This window comes from Aquarana catesbeiana, linkage group LG04 (genome assembly GCF_042186555.1).
Source record: "Aquarana catesbeiana isolate 2022-GZ linkage group LG04, ASM4218655v1, whole genome shotgun sequence".
In the NCBI taxonomy this organism is placed as follows: Eukaryota; Metazoa; Chordata; class Amphibia; order Anura; family Ranidae; genus Aquarana; species Aquarana catesbeiana.
The window spans coordinates 521968655-521984504 of record NC_133327.1 but is presented as its reverse complement, the minus strand read 5'-3'; the positions used below and the strand labels follow the sequence as shown (position 1 = coordinate 521984504).

The 15850-nt window shown below is 41.5% G+C and overlaps 1 protein-coding gene across 2 annotated transcripts in view; it reads left to right on the top strand.

Moving 5' to 3' along the window:
- The window catches only part of SHPRH (SNF2 histone linker PHD RING helicase), a 194231-nt gene that overhangs the window by 113723 nt on the left and 64658 nt on the right, over nucleotides 1-15850 (top strand). For both annotated transcript variants that reach the window (XR_012243953.1, XM_073627811.1), the window contains exons 16-19: nucleotides 4424-4516; nucleotides 5204-5311; nucleotides 12966-13108; nucleotides 15247-15420. Coding sequence is in view for 1 of the 2 variants with exons in the window: in XM_073627811.1 (XP_073483912.1) it covers nucleotides 4424-4516; nucleotides 5204-5311; nucleotides 12966-13108; nucleotides 15247-15420 (518 nt within the window). In the remaining variant the exon portion in view is untranslated. The remainder of the gene's footprint in view (nucleotides 1-4423; nucleotides 4517-5203; nucleotides 5312-12965; nucleotides 13109-15246; nucleotides 15421-15850) is intronic.

Genomic DNA, 15850 nt, shown 5'->3' with positions numbered 1-15850 from the left:
GGCTTAAGCATTGGGCAGCTGAGGCTTCATGCAAAAGATATTTGACTGGATTTTATGGGGAACGCCTGTTTGGAGATGATCTGGACAAATATATCCAGAAGATTACCGGGGGCAAGACCACGTTGTTACCGGTTAAGAAGAAGAATAAACGTCCCTCATTTAGACATTCTCTTTTCCCAGCCCCTGGAGCCGCAACCTCCAGGCAGTGGCGACAGCCTCCCCGGTCCAATACTAGGGGAAAGGTCCAAGGCCAAGTCCAAGGGCAAAAGAAGTGTTGGGGTCAAAGATCTGTTAAGCAGAACCCTAAAGTCTCCCTATGAAGAGGCGCCCCCGCTCGGCCCAGTGGGGGAAGGCTGCTGCAGTTTGCAGGCACCTGGCGGGAAGAGATTCAGGACAAATGGGTAACCTTCACAGTGTCTCTGGGCTACAAGCTGGAGTTCCGGGAGCTTCCGCCATCTCATTTCCTAAGGTCAAGAGTTTCCAAAGATCCAGAAAAGAGGAGGCGCTTGTTTCTGGCCTTAGAACGTCTGTTATGCCAAGGGGTAATTATAGAAGTAGCCTTAGAGCAAGGCTCAGGGTTCTACTCAAACCTCTTTATGGTTCCAAAACTGAAGGAGGATGTCAGACCTATTCTAGATCTAAAAGACCTGAATCAGTTTCTAAACATTCGCTCTTTCTGCATGGAGTCAATCCGCTCAGTGATTTCCACCCTTCAGGGAGGAGAATTCCTGGCATCAATAGACATCAAAGATGCATATTTACATGTGCCAATATTTCCCGCTCACCAAAGGTTTCTAAGGTTTGTGGTGGATCAGCGCCACTTCCAATTCGTGGCCCTACCTTTCAGTCTTGCTACCGCACCTCGAATGTTCACGAAAATTCTAGCCCCGCCCCTGGCAAAACTAAGGGTTGGGGCATAGCAGTGACAGCCTATCTGGACAATTTGCTACTCGTAGAACAGTCCTTATAGCACGATTAGACCGCAATGTGCTCAGTGCAGTAGAGTACTTAGGGCACCAAGGCTGGGTCCTCAGTCTAGAAAAATCCTCCTTACAGCCCCTAAAAAGGCTGGAGTATTTGGGCATGGTTATAAACGCAATCCAAAACCGAGTATTCTTACCCAGGTCAAAAGCCAAAGCCATAAAGGATTTGGTCCGGGTAGTCATAGCAAGGAAAAATCCTTCCATTCGACCATGTATGAGACTATTAGGGAAAATGGTGGCTTCATTCGGGGCTGTTCCTTACACTCAGTTTCACTCAAGGCCTTTACAGAGCAACATTCTCTCTGCCTGGAACAAAAGAGTTCAAGCCTTGGATCTTCCAATGTGCCCATCACAATGGGTACGCCAGAGCCTCAATTGGTGGTTGCTGACCGAGAATCTACTGAAAGGAAAATCCTTTGTCCCAGTTACTTGGAAAGTCGTAACCATGGATGCCAGTCTAATAGGCTGGGGAGCGGTTCTGGAAGAAGCTTCCACCCAGGGAAGATGGTCTAGAGCCCAAGGGCCCTTGCCCATCAACATTCTGGAGATCCGGGCGATTCATCTAGCCCTCAGGGTATGGACTTACAGGTTGCAAGGTTGTCCTGTCCGAATACAGTCTGACAATGCTACGGCAGTGGCCTATATCAATCACCAAGGGGGCACCAGGAGTCTGGATGCCCAAAAAGAGGTGAATCACATTTTTTGTTGGGCAGAAAGGCATGTTCCTTGCCTGTCTGTGGTCTTCATTCCAGGGGTACAAAATTGCCAGGTGGATTTCCTAAGCCAACAGCAGCTGTGTCCAGGAGAATGGTCTCTACACCCCAACATATTTCAGGTTATATGTCGGAAATGGGTTACCCCGGATGTAGACCTGTTGGGTTCCAGGTTCAACAAAAAAACTGGACAGCTTTGTGTCAAGAACAAAGGATCCTCTAGCACAGGGGTCAGATGCCTTAACGATTCCATAGGATCAGTACTCTCTGATCTATGCATTCCCTCCAGTTCCGCTTCTCCCGCGATTCCTTCAGAGGGTCAAAAAGGAAGGAAAGACGGTAATTCTTGTGGCCCTGGCTTTGCCCAGATGATCTTGGTATGCGGAGATCATAAAGATGGCAGAAGGAAGACCTTGGGTTCTTCCTCTGCGCCCAGATCTACTCTCACAGGGTCCAATATTCCATCCTGCCTTACGAAGTCTGAATTTGACGGTTTGGCTGTTGAGACCCACATTCTGAAGGGCCGTGGGCTCTCGGGGCCAGTCCTATTCACTCTAGTTAATGCTAGGAAGCCGGCCTCCAGGCTCATCTACTACAGAATCTGGAAGGCATATGTTTCCTGGTGTGAATCCAGGGGGTGGCATCCTAGAAAGTATGCCATTAGCAGGAATCTTGCCTTTCTTCAATTAGGTGTAGAAATGAAGCTGGCCTTGAGCACTATCAAGGGCCAGATCTCAGGCCTTGTCGGTATTCTTTCAAAGGCTGCTTGCCTCTCATTCCCTGATCCGGGCCTTTGTTTAGGGGGGCACTGCGCTTGAATCCACCAGTTAAGCCTCCCGTTGCCCATGGGATTTAAATTTTGGTTTTGTCTGTTTTACAGAAACAACCTTTTGAACCATTGCACCATGCTTCTTTAGTTATTTGGACAAAGAAATTGTTTTTTCTGGTAGCCATATCCTCAGCTAGGAGGGTATCGGAATTAGCAACTCTTTCTTGTAAAGAGCCATATTTGATTATTCACAAAGACAGGGTGGTGTTGCGTCCTCACCCGGCTTTTCTGCCTAAAGTGGTTTCAGGATTCCATCTGAATCAAGATGTGGTTTACCGTCCTTTTTTCCAGATCCGCAGTCCGTGGAGAAGTTGTTACACTCTCTAGATCAGGTATATGCAATTAGCGGACCTCCAGCTGTTGCAAAACTACAAGTCCCATCATGCCTCTGCCTCTGGGTGTCATGCTTGTCTTGCTATGCCTCATGGGAATTGTAGTTCTGCAACAGCTGGAGGTCCGCTAATTGCATATCCCTGCTCTAGATGTTGTGAGAGCAGTCAAAATCTATCTCCAGGCAACAGCTCAGATACGAAAGACTGATTGTCTATTTATTTTGCCAGAAGGCCCCAAAAAAGGGCCATGTAGCATCGAAATCTACTATCTCTAGATGGATTCGACAGGTTATTGTTCAGAAGAAAATTCCTCCTTTTCAGGTTAAAGCGCACTCGACTAGAGCAGTTAGTGCTTCATGGGCAGTGCATCACCAGGACTCCATGGCTCAGATCTGCAAGGCTGCAACTTGGTCTTCGGTCCATATATTCACTAGATTCTACCAGGTGCATGTAAGAGGGCATGAGGATGCCGCCTTCGGGCGCAGTGTGCTGCAGGCAGGGGTATAAGTCCTCTTGTCCGTTTGCAGTCTGTATTTTCTGATCTGTGTCTCCCTCCCCTCAAATTTGGGCATTGCTCTGGGACATCCCACTAAGTAATTATCAAAGGCTCTGTATCCCGTGATGTATGAACAAGAAAATAGGATTTTTTAAAACAGCTTACCTGTAAAATCCTTTTCTTGGGAGTACATCACGGGACACAGAGCTCCCACCCCTCTTTGGGATTATACTTTGGGATACTTATTGCTTTGCTACAAAACTGAGGTGCTCTCCATATGGGAGGGGTTATATAGGGGAGGAACTCTTCTTGTAATTAGGGTTGCCAGTGTCCAATCACCTGATGGTGACTATCTAACCCACTAAGTAATTATCAAAGGCTCTGTGTCCTGTAATGTACTCCCAAGAAAAGGATTTTACAGGTAAGCTGTTTTTAAAAAATCCTATTTTTTCTCCTACAGGTGATTGCAGCCTCAAAAACATGGGAAAAAGCTGCATTTTTGCATGGGCGTTTATACTTGTTCACATGCGTTTAATGTGAGCTCCCGCGCCTGTCATTAATGCATTCTATTGGCCAGAATGCTGGCTATTAGAATGCATTAACGCAGGAATGCGCCAATCGGTAATGTGCATTAATACGCGCTGTTAAGGATTATTTGAGCGTTTTTATCAACAGCTCTGCTCCAAAATGCAAAGCAATGTTTTTTTTGTTCTTCCTGTAAACTCCCCTGGCACTGAACTCCTGAAAACCGTATGGATGAACACATGCTCACATGGAGGGTAGTGCAGCAGGCAGAGAAAAAAAATGCTCAAACAACCTGGAGAAGGAACTTTTTTGAGCTCTAGTGTGCATGAGGCCTTACGCTGGGAGTGTTTTGGTCAATTAGATTCAAAGTTATGTTCCATGTTAACACTATATGTGGCAGTGTTTGTACACAGTTTAATGCAAAAATATATCACACTTTTTGTCCAATTTCACACACTGAATTATTCAGAAGGGATGATTAAAAAGCAAGTGGACCTTATTTTGCTTCTTGATGCAAATAATTCCTGTTGGTGTTTTACTTTTAGAGACTGCATTCTACACACAACCTGATGGAACTGCTGACAGCAAAGCACCCTGGGATCCCACCAACACTTAGAGATGACAAACTGGAAGAAGAGGTTAAAATTAATGTTGTACCGTAATTTAAAAAAACCTGAAATTGTCTGGTTGAATTCTGTAAAAATTTTCACAAGCCTTTCCAAATCTTTCAACACAGACTTTTGCTTTTCTGATTTTCTAAAACGAATCATTTAGGTATCATTTCATATACTGTTAACATGATTGTAACCATTTATCATATAATTAAAGAAAATTGTCACTAAAACCACTCATTTTGATATAAGAGAGAGAGTTTTCACTACAGTACATAACTCTATTGTGGTGACCCACTCCAGTGCATATCTGTCTATTAAGATACCATGTTACTGCAGTCATAATAATATGCAGTCATAATATACTCTGCATTAATTTCTTTAATAATTATTCCTACAAAACCTAGCCTGTATACTCTGTGAATTTATAAAAATTGTACTCTAAGCATCATAATGCTGTTTCTCTTACAAGTAACTTAGTACTTCTGGTCAGAGTCCTGATTTCATTTTACAGATTTTCTTCTCTTTTCTTATACATGGCTCTGTCCATCATCCATGTCTAGGCTGCACTGGAAGTCAAAGATTATACTAGGGAAGACCAAACAGTTCCCTAATATATTTGTCACGTGGCACCATAGGTCAATTGTCTGATCAGATCATTTTGTGTAAATTACATAAGCATAAATAATATAATATTTACCATTTCTATTGTAGATAAAACAGCTTAAAGAACACTACATGACCAAATCTAATGCTGAAGTGTCTGAAGCTCACCAAGCTTTGCAACCATGCTTGCAAAATTTAAGAGAACTACAACGAAAGGTAAATGTTTTATAAGTTCTTGGCATTGTATATGTTCTTTCTTTTTAAACATTTAGAATTTTTGGAGTTATACAACAGGCTGGCTGGAACAGCCAAGACTTTACCTTTATAGTCATCATGTATTAATAATACTCATTAGAATAGTCATAATTCTAGATAAATCATTTCAGCACTTCAGATATTTTTTATTGGAAAATGTAAGTGAACCTCTGGAACAATACACTTTTATAAAGTGTTAAGATGGCCATACATGGATCGAAATTCAGCTAGTTCAGCAGCGACCCGACGAATATTGATCCATGTATGGGCAATGTGATTGTACAGAAGTCGACCTACACATTGACATCTATACTACCGCCCTGTTAGGTTTTCCTTGCTTGATCAGCACCACAGGCTATAGCTAGCAGCACTGATAAGTGTATTCTAATGGTGGGGAACCTTCTCCACTGTCAGAATACAATATCTAAGCAGGAGGATTCCCCCATCCACTTGGGTGTGTGGATGGTGGAATGGGGCCAGTGTTTTTCCTTCAACCCACTGGTTGAAGGACAAAACTGACTCATGTATGGACTGCCTAACTCCACATTTGCTGAGAAAAAGAACACTCCCCTCTGGGTGATTAATGTACATTGCAGGAATTTTAACAAACTTTGTAGCGGATCCATACATTTTGTCGCTCTAAAGAAATAGCAATTTATTTCACCATGTCCTTTGGATACTGATTCTGAGAGGGATTGGTTCGTTATAATCAGCTGCTCTGTTTTCTATTGAGAAAAGCTGCAGGGTCTTCTTCCCTTTAGAAGTGTTATTATTGTAGTACAAGAAGTTCAAAAAATGTCTCTCAGCAAATACTATGTGCTCAAAACAATAGTAACATAAACATTGGGAATATTTAAACTTATAATCACTTATCACTCTGTGTATAATACAATACAACCACACTCACAACCATCAATACTACTGTATATACAACGCCTTTATAAAACAACAAAAAGTCTTTAAACAAAAATGTAGTAGTGTTTCCTTTTTTTAATCCTTCGATGTAATCACCACTGTGAAATCACTACAAATCATTTGTGGTCCCCTCACCGGTGTTTGCCTAAATCTCACACGAGATTTTTTTGATCTTTAGTTCAGTAAGGTCAACACACACTTAATGTTAGTTGCAATAAGGTTACCCTCGATAAATCTTCCCGTCCCCATCTTCATCTCTTTATAAATGTCAGAAGGACAGAATTATTTCAAATAGTTTGTTATTGTTTAAAAAAACATTTATAAAATGAATAAAATCATTCTACTCATGTTTTTAAGTGTTAGGTTGGCACCCACAACAACACTATTAAACATTCTGCCTCTGCCATACACTGCTGATCCACAAATTCCTATTTTTATTGTGGCACTTGGGTCCCATCTTTTTCTCCCCTGTCCACTAGGTCCAAACTCCTTTTTAAGGTGTCCATGCAACAAGTGCAGCCATGCAACACACCATTTCTTCCATGGGGGTTTGTCAAGCTTTGCTGGTCTGGGCAAAGCATTTAGCAAAAGAACCTGGAGCTCTGAAATTCGTGTTCAATATGTTTATTGAATTTACAATAAAAAGAAGAATATAACATTATATTGACATGTACATAAGATTTGGAAATTAAGAAACATTGTCATACAATTGATGATACCATCTCATTTAGATAATACAAGAAAGAGCTTAAATATGAAGAAAAAAAAATAAAATTCCCTCAGTTATCTGCACATCAGTTGAGTCATGCCTCCATACCACCCAACCACCCCAAATGGGATCAAACTGTGGATGAATGGGGGCATGATCTTAAGATAATGAATTATCAATTTACAGAATAGAGGGAATGTTTGACGAATCTTAGAGTGATCAAGGTAAATAAAAAATAACTCGTGTTTTCTTCATGTATAGAGTAAATATAGTCTATACACAAAAAAAAAAAGGTGATATTATAGGAAAAATGAACAATGTATGACTGAAGTATCAATACTGGTAAATTATCTCATGTATGAGGATAATAGAATGGAAAGAAAAAAGAAGAAAAAAGGAAAGGAGAAACAAGGAAAGATACTATTAATAGAACCACAATTGAGCAACACAAGCTTTAATCTACATATGAGAAAAAAATGTAAAGTAGGTATCATTCACCTCTAAATTAATGTCTGTAAGTCAATATGTGGAGAAAGAAGAAAGTAAGAAAGAAAGAAAAAAAGTCTCTCGTGGTGGTGGTGCGGCCCAAGTTCTGAAATTCAATCACTAGACAGCACACGGGGCTCTTTCATGAAGCGCTGTGCTTCTGTGTAGACCAGTTGGGAGACTCCTGCCATCAACACTCTTGTTTGGGATTTATATTGGCTCACATGAGGCAAGTACTGTGACTTAAATGCTTGCTCAGCTGACCTCCCTTGCAAGAAGCTAATGAAGTGAATGCCCTTCAAGGGTTGAGCACTTCTTTGGCAATTCCCTTAATATGTTTATCTAAAAGATTAAGGGAGGAAAGAGTACTCTCTTACATCTGAAAAAGTGGCAGAAGCTGTCTTCCTCTGGGACCAGAAAGGGTTCCTTTCATTTCTTCCAGTCCCTGGGAGCCAAGAAAAAATCTTTCTTTCGGAAAAAAGCCTGGACTTCCAAAGCTGCCATGCTGGGCACCAAATCATCTTTCCAGTGAAGGGGTGTCCCCACTTCTAAAAGTGGGGAAATGTCTGGCGGCCTCCATAGCCACAAGCTAGAATGTTGCGCCTTGTCTCCTCCATACTTCATGCCATTAAATGTGCCAACAGCACCCAACAGCAGAGTTACATTTCCAAGGGGTCAGCGTTTCTGTTACAGAGCAAAAAATGTTTGTAGATATTATTATAACCTTTTTATGGTGCTCATGTCAAATGGCAATGTGTGGCCCATGCTGGACATAAAGTGTTTGAACTAGTTTCTACATGCACAAAGGTTCCATATGAAATTTCTGAGGAAGTTAGCAACGGCAGGCTAACGAAACGCAGTGTCAGCATGACGTCAGCACATCTGTGACAAACGGACAGTCGTAGCTCGCAGCTCCTATTTGCGGAGGAGAAGTGACCCCTGGAAACACTACCTGGATGTGGAGACACCACAGCATACACAGACTGTTATTTGGACTTAATCGCATCAGGGCTGTATCTGCAATCTGCATAGAGGAGTTCTGAGTAACAGGTGGATGACCCAGTGGAGATGGTTGAGGTGGTGAGATGTCAGTGATTCCCTTTATGCACAATCTAGGATGTCATTAGAGGCTTCTATGCTGTAAAACAGAATGGCCTTGTTTCCTTCTCACCCTCACCTTCACGCATTCAAACATCCAACTTTTCCACACCACCCCCCCCCCCCCCCCACACACACCCCCCTTGATGAATTATCATCCAGGAACTTTCTTGTACCAGGGTGTTCTTCCAATGCTTGACTTTGGTTACTACAAGCCTGAATGATCAGGCATTACCTGCAGTTTCAACGCAACGCCTATAAGAGTATAGCACCAGGATTATAGGAAGTATCTTTATGAATCTAACCACACATTCTATACTATTCCTGGGTAACTCTTGAATACGGAAGCCGCCTTGCAGCATCCACGGCTGTGTATATATACGTCTTATCAGTGGTTTTTTTGGAACCCCATTTGAATTTTATTGTGCATTAACCATTTGCATCTAGTTTATCTAGTACTAAGATCTGGATAACTGCTGGGATGAATGGATGCGAGCGCAGCTGCGACCTTTCCTAAGATAATGTCGTCTTTTTAATTAACTCAGTTGTGGAAGATATCTTCACTGGAAATTATGTTATTTTTGTTGTTTATTAACAATGGTGCTTTTTTCTACAATAAATACAATTTTATTCAACCGTGGTTTTCCACACATGTGACCTTCTTGGTAAGATTCTTTTTCCATATGAAATCTGTTAGATCAGTAATTGATTCTCTCCATTAAGGAGACTTTCTGGTCTTAGTGGACATCAAGGATGCTTACTTCCACATCCCCATTTTTCAGGCTTGTCAACACTATCTGTGCTTTGCGGTGGGGAATGGCATTTTGTTTGTGGACCTGTTCTTTGGGTTAGCTATGATACCAAGAGTCTTCATGAAAGTTCTATCCCCAGTGTTGGCTTATCTTTGACTATAGTGTATACCAATTGTGGGGTATTTGGAAGGTCTGCTCCTATGGGAATGGTCAAGACAAATGTGCTACAAATGGTGCAAATCCTAAAGGACTTTGACTGGGTTCTCACTCTACAAAAGTCAACAGTGTAATTGCACTGTCTTCGGTCTTGGACAGGAAAATCTTTTCTGCCCATGGTGTAGAAAGTGCCAAAGAAAGACGCCAACCTGTTGGGATAGGATGGAGGGGGGCTGTACCTGGACACCGTGTCCGACCAGGGGACTTATCATCATTAGAAACTTGGATACATATCAACATCCTGGAACTGTGATTCGAGTGATTCGACTTGCCCTTCAAATCAGGGTTCAGTTCTACAATGCCATGGCTGTGAAGTACATAAATTGGCAAGGCAAAACAAGAAGTCAGGCTCCAAGAAAATGGAGCTCATTCTGACTTGGGCAGAATTTCACATTCCTATCCTGTCTGTGGTGCGCACTCAAGGCGTGAAAAATTGGCAAGCAGACTTTCTAAGCTGACAACAGCTAGACCCTGAGGAGTGGTCCCTCTACCAGGGGCTGTTTCACCAACTTGTCTTCAGTAGGGGACTTCAGATGTGGACATTCTGGCATCCAAACCCAACCACATGCTGGACAGGTTCATGTCCAGGGATCCTCTGGCCTTTGGGGTGAATGCCCTTGTGACACTGTGGAATCAGTACAACCTGATTTAAGCGTTTTCTCCTCTCAAACTCTTGCCTCACCTACTTTGAAGGATCGACAGGGAAGGCATACTGGTAAATCTCATTCGACCAGTTTGGCCCAGGAGGGCATGGTACTCAAGGATAGTCTAACTCTTAGCGGACAACCCTGTGCTCTTCTGTGACAAGGCCCTGTGTTTAATCCTGTTTCATGGATACTGACTTTGAAGCCCAAGACCCCAGGGATAGGGGTCTTTCAGACTCTGTGAGTCCTACCTTGTTAAAGGTTTGGAAGCCATCATCTTGCAAGGTTTACCATAGCACATAGAAAGCTTACTTTGCTTGCTGCAAAAGAGGAAGCTCCATCCTGGAATGTATTCCATCACACAGATTTTTAGACTTCCTGCATTTGGGACTGGACCAGTCCTTAGCCTTAAGGACTGTCAGAGGTCAGATTTTTGCCTTGGCAGTACTTTTTCAAAGACCGCTTGCTTCCCATTTCCTGGTCAGAACCTTCGTACAAAATGTAGAAAATGTGCCATGAATATGCTTTCCACTGACTTCTTGGACCGTAGTATTTTGGGCCCATCAAAGGCTACCATTTGAGCCTATCTGGGATTTTCCTCTCTCTCTTTCTAGTGGCTATCACCTCCATCATGAGGGTGTCTGAACTGGAAATTTTATCCTGTAAGGAGCCATTCCTTGTTCTTCACAAAGGCAAGGTTGTGCTGAGGCCTCAAAATTCCTTTTTATGCCACATACACACGACCGGACTTTCCGGCAGAAAAAGATCGTGTGTGGGCTTCATCTGACTTTTTCTTTCTAAAATTCTGACGGACCTAGAAATAGAACATGTTTCAAATCTTTCAGACGGAATCAGTTCCTATTGGGAAAACCACTCGTCTGTATGCTATTCCGACGGACCAAAAACGCAAGGGCAGCTATTGGCTACTGGCTATTGAACTTCCTTTTTCTAGTCCCGTCGTACGTCATCGCATTCTAAACAATCGGACTTTGGTGTGATCGTGTGTAGGCAAGTCTGTTTCAGCGGAACTCCGTCGGAAAGACCGTCGGAGTCTATTCTGACGGAAAGTCTGGTTGTGTGTACGCGGCATGAAAGTGGTTCCATTTGAACAATGACATAGTGTTGGCTTTCCTTTTGGAGATTACCCATGATTGGATCCTCCTCTGAATGTTGTTAGGGTGGTGCAAGTGTGTCTTGCTGCCAAGACCTTCATTAGTCAATCTGATGCTCTCTTGGTGTTGCCTGAAAGCTCTCAGAAAGGACAGAAGCCTTTTGCTCCACATGTACGGCCTCATACACACTGATCACTTGCTCAGCTCCCCTGAACTCCTTTTTCTTCTGGCAAGAGAAAAGCTACCTAGAAAACAAGCCTATAGGCATGTTTTGCACATTTGTGTTGAGGGCCTATCCAGAAGTAAGAGGGCAGCGCAGGGTTGGGACTGCGGCTTGCAGTCCAACCACAAGTGACGGTTCTGCCGGCCGGAGACCTATCATGGTCAGAGGCAGAAGGGAAGCTGTCGCCACTAAGGGACTAACCACCTTTACCAGGGACCACATTGAGTAACTGAAGCAATTACCAGAGTAACATTCTCACCGAACGGGCACGGTGGAGAATTGGGAAACTTCAGGGGGTGATCAAGTCACTGAAACCAACCAGTGGAGGTGACGCTTCTAGAGCAGCCTTGTGTTTCAAGCCAGGGACTGAGCTGGTCAGCAGGGGTGAAGCTTGAAAGGTATCTGGAGTGCCAAGCTAGGGACCCAGCAGGGTGGGTGACGCTTGAGGGAGATACTGCCGCAAAAGCCTTGAGGAGCTCACGGGATTCGGAGTCGGTGAATCAGAGAGTCCAGTGAGAAACTAGGAGCTCAAAGGGCTGAAGAGCTACAAGTGGTCATTGTAGTGAAGTTGAGAGGACAGTTGAACTTTGCGTTCGGAACTGTTAAATACTGTTGCCATAGGAGACAGCAAACCTGCACGTGCAGAAGTGGCACCTTGCTGGGGCCTTTCCCTGTACTGCTGTCTTCCTATTGAAGCCCCGGAGTCTGCTAATTTAAATTGCAACCACTTAAGGGTGTCCTGGCCCTAACCCTCTTTCCCTCACAAAATATAAAAAGGACTGTTAAAAGAAATAAAACCTATTTTGCATCCAAGAAGTGTCTGGCGCCCAATGACTTTCACCATCTTTGCACCCACTGTTCCTCACAACCCACTACATATTGAAGGATGTCAGTGGTCTGTGGCCTCAAAGGTTCTCATTAGACTGGAAGAGGTTAGAGATTCTACTACATTTGCCAATTGTGTCCAATTCCAATTACCTGGATGCAGTGACATGCTTTTATTTGTTAGGACATAGAGGACTCAATAAACAACAGGGGAAAACGAGTTAAACGTTTTTAGTAGCAAACTTTTTTGATTTTCTTTGGTGTATAAATATACAGTATCTGTAGTATAATAAAGTGCAATTTGTTTTAAACACTTAAACATATTTAGAGCTTCACTATTTCATTGGGAAATAAAATATTAAAAAGAGCAACTTTATGATAAAGCTGTTTTCATTTTTAGAAAACTTTGTAGAGGTATCATATGGATTCTATTATAAATTTACTTCAGTAATAGGTTAGTATTCCTTCTTGAATATTTACTGTGAGCCTGCTTTGTCGGTGTGTACACAATAATGGTCTCTTTGTATAAATCCCCAGATAACTGCTAACTCTTGAGGTTGATATTTTTTTTTATACACATATTATACTTGTATGGATTTCCTGCTTACCGCAGTAATTGTCTTGAATTCTTTCAGACAAATTTCTCCTCCCCCTGGTGGATTGATGTAATCCAGCGTGCCATCCATAATGCCATTGATGAAGATCTTGTTCAGCGTGTACAAAATGAAATAACAATCAGATATAAACATCAAGTTAACAAGCTGTCCATGGCTGAAAAGTATGGATAACACTTTGAATGTTTTGAACATTTGACATTTACTGTTTAACAGTTGTAAGGGGACCATAGAAACAAAAATCCGAAGAAAAAATGGTACACTGTTATTTTCTTGTTGCAAAAGTTTTACACAGTACTGTATAGGCATCCTGTATTTTTATTGCCACATTGAATGAGTGATAAAAGAAGAATAAAAGGTCCCCGCGCAGTGGAATAATACTCTGGAGATGTTTTCAAGAACTGCTGCCTCTACCAATTACTTCCACTAGGTGGAGTATAGTGCTGAAAAAAGGAGGGAGTAGATATGGCACTGTTCTAAACCTGATTGGGTTCAGGTGTGTTCTACTCCCTAAAGAGGGAGGAAAGGAGTTATAGGTGGGGAAAAAAAATATGAAATAGTGCATGTTAGATGAGTATCTTCAACCCAAAAAATGCCAGATGCACTGTGCCTATGTGCTCATTATGTGAAACCAAAAATAGAAATTAAAAATGAAAATAAAAATAAAAATGAGTAAATTACAGTTCTATGTGAAATGTGTGTCAGGCTGTGTGCCTGGCTAAATAAAAAGTGCAATGTGTAATATTCCAACTTGCTTATATAATAAATACAGTAAATCATTGTTATTATTAAAATGACCATAGATGCAATATGTTCAAACAATTAAATAAATATACAAGGTGCTACTGTGAATATACAAGTGAACACGTGACTGGCGAAGGAGGTGTGCGGATACAGCTGCGGGGGATCGTCTGATCGCCAACAATAAAGACGGAGCTATCCTATACTGCTACACAGTGGCATATACTGTGGATGTGTGAGACCCCATGAGGGGGTGGAGGATCTGGTGAGTGCAGCCACTATAGGAGCACGAATAAGGCACGCACTGAGTGTTTATTCATTGAAAAGCCCACCAGTGTCAAAACGGATTCCTTCACTGGCACAACAGCACTTTTATTGTATATATCAGTCACGTGTTCACTTGTTTATTCACACTAGCACCTTGTATATTTATTTGTTTGAACATATTGCATCTATGGTCATTTTAATAATAACAATGATTTACTGCATTTATTTATTATATAAGCAAGTTGGAATATTACACATCGCACTTTCTATTTAGTCAGGCACACAGCCTGACACACATTTCACATAGGAGTGTAATTTACTCATTTTTATTTTTATTTTCATTTTTAATTTCTATTTTTGGTTTTACATAATGAGAACGTAGGCACAGTGCATCTGGCATTTTTTGGGTTGAATGAGTGATAGTCAAGAAAATATAACATATATTTTCAGTGAAAATTCATTTTGATTGATTAGGGAAGCTTGGCTGAAGGTGATGTCCCCATTTCACCCTTCTGTGCCTTTTCATTATATTTCCATCACAAATGTCAATGTTCTCCTTTCCAGTGGCTAGTATGTTTGGCATTTTTGCTAAAAGCTAATGTAAAAAAATTAGTTGTCTGAAAAATAACCTACAAAATAACTTCCAGTAACCAGTATGGGATAGTGAGACCGATAACACCAAATTTAACACACCTGCTCCCCATTCACACCTGAGATCTTGTAACAATAACAAGTCACCGGGGAGGGAAAATGGCTAATTGGGCCCAATTTGGACATTTTCACTTAGGGGTGTACTCACTTTTGTTGCCAGCAGTTTAGACATTAATGGCTGTGTGTTGAGTTATTTTTAGGGGACAGCAAATTTACACTGTTATACAAGCTGTACACTCACTACTTTACATTGTAGCTATGTGTATGTGTCTTCAGTGTTGTCACATGAAAAGATGTAATAAAATATTTACAAAAATCTAAGGGGTTTACTCACTTTTGTGAGATACTGTACTTCTGCACATCTGTGCATGTGCCATAATGGTGTCAGAGGAGGGGGTAGAGCCAATAAAAGGGGATTTGAAGTTCCTATTTAAGCATGAATTGGATTGTTTACCTCCTTGTATTTTCCTCTGGAACCAAAATAATCAAAAATACTGAATGTAGATCTTTGTAAATACATATATAATCAGGATAATTTTAAGATGTGTTAAAAGAGAGTTCCACTCAGCTTGGCCTCCCACTACATTTTCTACACAAATACTTTAAGAATGCATAAACTCGAGCTTATTGTGTTTATATAAAGGTTCCGGGACTGCCGAGGACTTCAGTACATTGTCACAACGCAGATGGAAGAACTAAAGAAGTGCCAGAAACTGGTGAGAGATGCTGTGAAGAATCTTGAGGGTCCTCCTTCTCAAGAAATTATCCAGACTGCCTCAGTATGCCACCTTCGAGTTGGTCGACTTCCACTCCACATGTATGTTTAATACCTTTGTTAACATTACATTTTTCTTTCATTTTTTTACTTACAAATATAGAATTATGTATTTTTCCTATTACATATTAGACACTACATATTTGTGATACACAATATTAAAGTGCAAAAGTGATGGCACTCAACAGAGGATTTCTGAGTTTTTACCCCTGTTACTTCTGTACAAATACACAAAATACAAATATACACTAAATACACTGGCCACATACAGTGCTGTTGACTAGAATTAAAGGGAAAATGAATTTAGTGACTGTAAACTTACTGTTGTGAACACCATGGGGTTGATTTACCTAAAATGGAGAATGCAAAATCTGGTGCAGCTGTGCATCGAAACCAATCAGCTTCCAGGTTTTTTTTTTTTTTTTTTTTGTCAAAGCTTAGTTGAACAAGCTGAAGTTAGAAACCGATTGGC